At 37.7% G+C, this 6000-nt stretch overlaps 1 protein-coding gene across 1 annotated transcript in view; it reads right to left on the bottom strand.

Moving 5' to 3' along the window:
- Nucleotides 1-6000, bottom strand: part of LOC108293950 (dedicator of cytokinesis protein 4-like) — a gene marked incomplete at its 5' end in the record, with an annotated part of 85572 nt that overhangs the window by 21093 nt on the left and 58479 nt on the right. The window contains one exon of the mRNA XM_037733889.1: nucleotides 418-605. Within this exon, the coding sequence (XP_037589817.1) occupies nucleotides 418-605 (188 nt within the window). The remainder of the gene's footprint in view (nucleotides 1-417; nucleotides 606-6000) is intronic.

The raw sequence follows: 6000 nt of genomic DNA, 5'->3' as shown, positions 1-6000 counted from the left end.
ATAGAGATAAGATCTTCCTATGTTGCTCAGGCTGGTCTCGAACTCCTGGGCTAAAGTGACCCTCCCAAAGTGCTGGGATTACAGGTGTGAGCCACTGAGCCCATCCCAGATCAGACTTTTCTATGCCCATGAACTTCTTTGCTTAGAGAAATTATTTTAGATGGATATTTATTAATCCTAACCTTTCCACTTTTATTCATGCAAGAATGAACACACATTTTTATTATCAAAATATAACATGTTGGAAAAATGCAGTAACTGGGCATTACAAATGACTGTATGTTTGCTGTATTTCACAAAGGACTCTGTGTCAATTGCAGTCCTGAGTTTGCATGCTGATATGGGTACATATTCTGAAAAAAGATTCATCAAACCCTAAGAAGTCACAACTGAAAAGTTTCTCTGAAACAGTAATACCTAATCCTTACCTCTTGGTACCTGGAAACGCCACCATTAACTGCAGCATCTATAACTCCATTCAGGCACATAGTCAGGGGATTAATATTCTGCATCTGTCTTGTCTGACACTGACTAATCAGAGTCTTCAGCTGCTGATTCTTATTTTCCAGCACTTCAATTGCATTTTCCAGAGGACTCATTTCTACCTGAGAAGCAAATGAGCATAAATATATTGAATTTAGTGACATTCAAGAAGAAAGACAAAGTAGTTTATCCATGTTCTGAATTATCTGTGCTCCCCTTTGGCTTCCATCAATATCTCTACCAGGGACCATTCCGCAGAATAGACAAGGATGTGGTAGTCGAGTGAGATGTTCATTAGCGAGGTTTGGAAAGGGCAGGTAATTACACACATTCATTGAGCAGTGTTTTAGATAATCATCAATTCTATATTAGCAGTGCAACAACCAATTAAATCCTTAAAATAATATCCAAGCATCTCATATCTTTTAAAACTAGTCTTTTTTTTTTCTTTTGAAGGGTTAAACTTTCAGAGACCCTAAATGTCACGTTTCTCAATGCTTATTTGATACAAAGCACCATGGAAGATATAAAGACGCATTTACGGATCCTCTGATGTCAAGCAGCTTTCAGCCCAGTTGGGAAGAGAGGACATACGCCTTATGAACCTCATAGGTATATATAACAGCACCATAAGGTGGCACAGGATGGCACACAGTTGGGAATTATAGAAAACAAGATAATATATACTACAGGATCTATTTGTTGGAGAGCCAAATAGAATCATAATGACTTAAAAATTCCAGGCTGTATGGAGTACCTAATTGTGAAAATGATAAAAGTACTCTTCAAACGTATGTCATTGGGACTATTGTCATTGACGTTCTCTTTGAAGAGAAGGTCTGCCAAGCTCTCAGCAATAAAGTAATTCAGGATTATACTAAGCATATTTAAATATTGGTTCATTCAAGCAAGGAAACAAATTAGAGTTTTTAAAGGTCACTCAGGTCATCTTAAACCAACACTGAAAAATCCTAGAATATTAAGACTGAACATTAATCAAAGACATGAAAAGAGAAGGGAAGATTAACCAGAACATGTGAGATGATTTTGAAATGTGTAACCATCAAAAAGCACATGCTCAGGATATATAAGGATTCTTAAAAGCCAGTAAGAAAGAGGCAAACCACCCAATAAAAAATTAGCAAACGAATTAAACAGCCACTTATAAAGGAAGAAATTCAAATGGCCAGTAAACATAATGAAAAGGTGTTGAGCCTCATTGTGATCAAAGATGTAAAAAATACTACTATAATAACATAGTACTAAACACCCACTGAAATGATAAAAATGACAACAGCAGAGAGAGAATGTGAGCAATGGGCTCTCAATTACTGCTACTGCAAGTTCAAATTGGTTCATTCACTGGAAAACAGCTGAAGGGTGTGTGTGTATATCTATATCTTACGATTCAGAAATTCTACTCCTAGTCACATAGGAAGAGTGGAGTAGGAAGTTTGTGCACGTGTTACCAGGAAACATCTAAGATGTTTTGCTTACTTTTAACTTTCAGTTACTGCTACTGGAAGTCCAAATTGGTTCATTCACTTTGGAAAACAGTTGAAGATATATCTGTGTGTGTGTGTGTGTGTGTGTGTGTGTGTGTGTGTGTGTGTGTATCTATATCTTATGATTCAGAAATTCTACTGAACATATTACATATTTTGTTCATAATCACCAAAATTCATCTGTCCATTGACAAGAGAATAAACATATTGTGATATGTTCATGAAATGGAATAGTATACAGCAATGAAACGAACTTCAGTCACATGCAATAACATGGAAAAATATTACAAATAACACTGATTCAAGGAAATATTCTTAACAGAACACAAGCAGTATGTTATATAAAGTTCAAAACCAAATAAAACCAAATCAACTTGTTTAGAGAGGCAAATAGGTGATAAACTAAGCAAGAGAATGGATACCATCAAAGTTAGGTAGTGACTACTTTTATTGTGAAGATGGAGCTATAATTGAGAGGGGGTGCATGGGAGGCCTGCAGGACGCCACTGGCAATGTTCTGTTTCTTTACCTGAGTGGTGGAAAATGGATATTTACTTCAGATTATTTGTAATATTAAACCCTTGCTTTATGTACACAAAAGCTAAACCATAAAGGAGAAATCTGAGAGCTCTGATTAACTGAAAAGTTAAAAAACAAGCAAAACATTTTAGAACATTGAATGGTTGTTAGCAGGGGCTAGGGGAAAGGGGAGAGGGGAGACTGTTCAGTATATACAGTTTGAGTTTTCCAAGATTAAAAACTTCTAGACATCTGTTGCACAACAATGTATACATAGTTAACGCTATTGTAGCGTACACTTAAAAATGGTTAGATTTTATGCACTTTTGGCTGTAAGAAAAAATCTTCATCTTTATAAATTCAAATGCTGTAAAATCAAATTTTCTAAAAAGAAAATAAACCAAGATATAATAAACACAGGCAAAATACAAACGACCTGGAAAATATTTACAACATGAAGGATAGACAAAATGGTAATATTTGCTAAATATTGAAGAAAACAAAATGAAACGATACGATTGGTGCATTCAAAAAAAATAGCGCACATCAATATATGAAAACATATCTTCACTTAGCATTCAAAAAATGCCGAACCAAAACGTTCAACCCCAGTATGATCATTTCAGCCTATTATATGGAATATTAAAATAATATACAACACTTAGTGTTGGAGAAGATCCTGGGGAACCATGTATTCCTAAGACTAGTTATTCCCTCTAGACTGGGTATAAATGATATACCCCATTACTGATCTATGAATTAATGGTTATAGTGGGGATACTTTTGATTAATTCACTTCTAGGGAAATAATTCTAAGGGGGCGGTCAAAGAAGTATGCAAAGATATATGATATAGAGTGTTCACCAAGAATTACTTTCCTCTATCCCTCAGATTACAATATCTAAATACTGTTTATCACTAAAAAGAATAAGGAGTCATTGGAGAAATAGCTGCTTTCAGGTCTGGGGCAGGAGATGTTTAAGAGACCGTAGACCACCTCATCTTACCAGGAAGTAATTAAAGTATCTGGCCTGTGATCCATTCATTTTCTTTACTGGGAAATGTCCTTGGGGGACAGAAAAGACAGGTGACCATGTCTTACCTCTTTGTCAACTGAACCTTCAAGTAAATAGACTAAAAATCATTGCTAGGCAGGAGGGATGTTATCTACCGAATGCCCCAGAGGGAAGTCCTCAGTCAAAGGATTTCTTTAAGTAAATAAACCAGAATCCATGAGGCATGATTACGGAACATCCCTGAGAAGCTTTACAACTCACTCTGTGGAGTAGAAAATGGAATGTTTCATAATTTACACTTCATAATTTAAATGTGCTTCTGAATGAGGAACCCTGTGAGCCCTCACTGAGGGACTCCACCTATTATTCTGAATTATTACTGATGTGGGGAAGAAGGACCTAGCAGATGAAGCGTGATGTTTCAGAAATCTCACTGCTTCCTCTGAGCATCCTGCCTGCCTTGAAATTACTAGCAAAGCTTGATGCTGGGAGGGGTCGGTTGCTGAGTCCTGCATCTAATTTGACAATCAGATCCTGTGTGTTAGCTCAGTAACAAAGACTACTTGGATACTGTGGAATAAAGACTCAGGAGCCATTCTGAAGAGGCTCCCAAAAGGCAAACATGGGACGTTTTGAAATTTAATAAGAATAACTGCCATGGATTAAAACAAAACAAATATGCTCATATCCATGAGTTACTAATGATACTAAAAACAAAACCAACCAAACAAAAACCCCTCTGGTCACTTTTGCAGAATAAAGCATTGTCTTTCCTGTACCTCAGGGTAATCAAATATTTAGTGAGAGGACATTTCTCTTTACAGAAGTATTCCAATGAGCAAATAAAGATGAAATGCTAAAATATCACCATTTTGTAATCCATAAAAGATGAATGGATCTGGGAAATGATCACCAGTGGCTGCCAACATCTCTTTCTCTCTCTCTCTCTCTCTCTCTCTCTCTCTCTCACACACACACACACACCCAGAAGCACATAACACCAACTATGATGTAGTTCTGTGAAAGTAAGAGCAAAACATTTTATCAAGTCTCTAGTTCTAACTTTCAATTTACAAGGAATATAGGCAACAGAGAAACATGTTAAATGACTTCACTGGGATGCAGTCTGCAGAATCCACATGTAAGGAGACATTTCAGGATAAACAGTCTAGTTTCTTCAACAAAAAAGGAAGGAAAAAAAAAGTGATGCAAGGGGAAACTTACAGATTGAAAGAGACTTAGAAGACATTTCCATCAATTGCAATGCGTGGCCCTTATTTAAATTTGGATTCAAACAACAAAGAGTAAAACTAAAACTTGATTTTTTTTTTCGTTTTTTGAAACAGTGTCTCACTTGTTCTGTCACATAGACTGGAGTGCAGTGGCACAATCTTGGCTCCCTGCAACCTCCACCTTCTGGGTTCAAGCGATTCTCCTGCTTCAGCCTCCTGAGTGAGTAGCTGGGATTACAGGCGCCATCTGCCATGCCTGGCTAATTTTTGTATTTTTTGTAGCGACAAGAGTTTTGCCATGTTGGCCATGCTGGTCTTGAACTCCTGACCTCAAGTGATCTGCCTGCCCTGGCCTCTCAAAGTGCTGGGATTACAGGTATGAGCCGTCGTGCCTGGCCTAAAAATAATTTTTTTTTTTTTTTTAAAGAGACAGGGTTGAGGCTGTCACCAAGGCTAGAGTACAGTGGTATGATCATAGTTCAATGTAACCTTGCACTCCTTAGCTCCAGTGATCTTCTGGCCCCAGCCTCTGGAGTAGCCAGGGCTGCAGACATGTGCCACCAGGCTGGCTAATTTTTTTAATTTTTTGTTGAGACAATGTCTCACTACATTGCCCAGGCTGGTCTAAAATGTAGAATAAAAGACTTGGTGAAGTGTGAATGAACTTTTTTTGATCAAGGGATTCTTAAATTTTAATGTGACAGTAATATTGCAGGGTTTTTTTTTTGTTTTTTTTTTTTTGAGGCAGAGTTTGACTCTTGTTGCCCAGGCTGGAGTGCAATGGTGTGATCTTGGCTCACCACAACCTCTGCCTCTCAGGTTCAAGCCATTTTCCTGCCTCAGCTTCCCAAGTAGCTGGGATTACAATCATGTGCCACCATGCCCAGCTAATTTTTCATATTTTCAGTAGAGACGGGGTTTCTCCATGTTGGTCTGGCTGGTCTCGAGCTCCTGACCTCAGGTGATCTGCCCACCTCAGCCTCCCAAAGTGCTGGGATTACAGGCGTGAGCCACCGCGCCTGGTGCAGGTTTTAAAAAATATGAATACTAAAGTATTTGTAGATGAAGTGATATGATGTCTGAGATTTACTTCAAAAATAGTCGAGAGGGAGCAGGTAGACGGGCAGATGAAATAAAATTGACCTTTTGGATGGCTGTTGAAGTAATGATGGGTAAGTCAGGTTCATTATATATTTTCTCTATTTTTGTATGCTATAACTTAAATTCAAAAAGGTCACTGGCTGC

The sequence above is a fragment of the Cebus imitator genome, unplaced genomic scaffold, assembly GCF_001604975.1.
Source record: "Cebus imitator isolate Cc_AM_T3 unplaced genomic scaffold, Cebus_imitator-1.0 Scaffold554, whole genome shotgun sequence".
Lineage (NCBI taxonomy): Eukaryota > Metazoa > Chordata > Mammalia > Primates > Cebidae > Cebus > Cebus imitator.
Note: the sequence above shows the minus strand (reverse complement) of the source record. Positions and strands in the feature narration are given on the sequence as shown.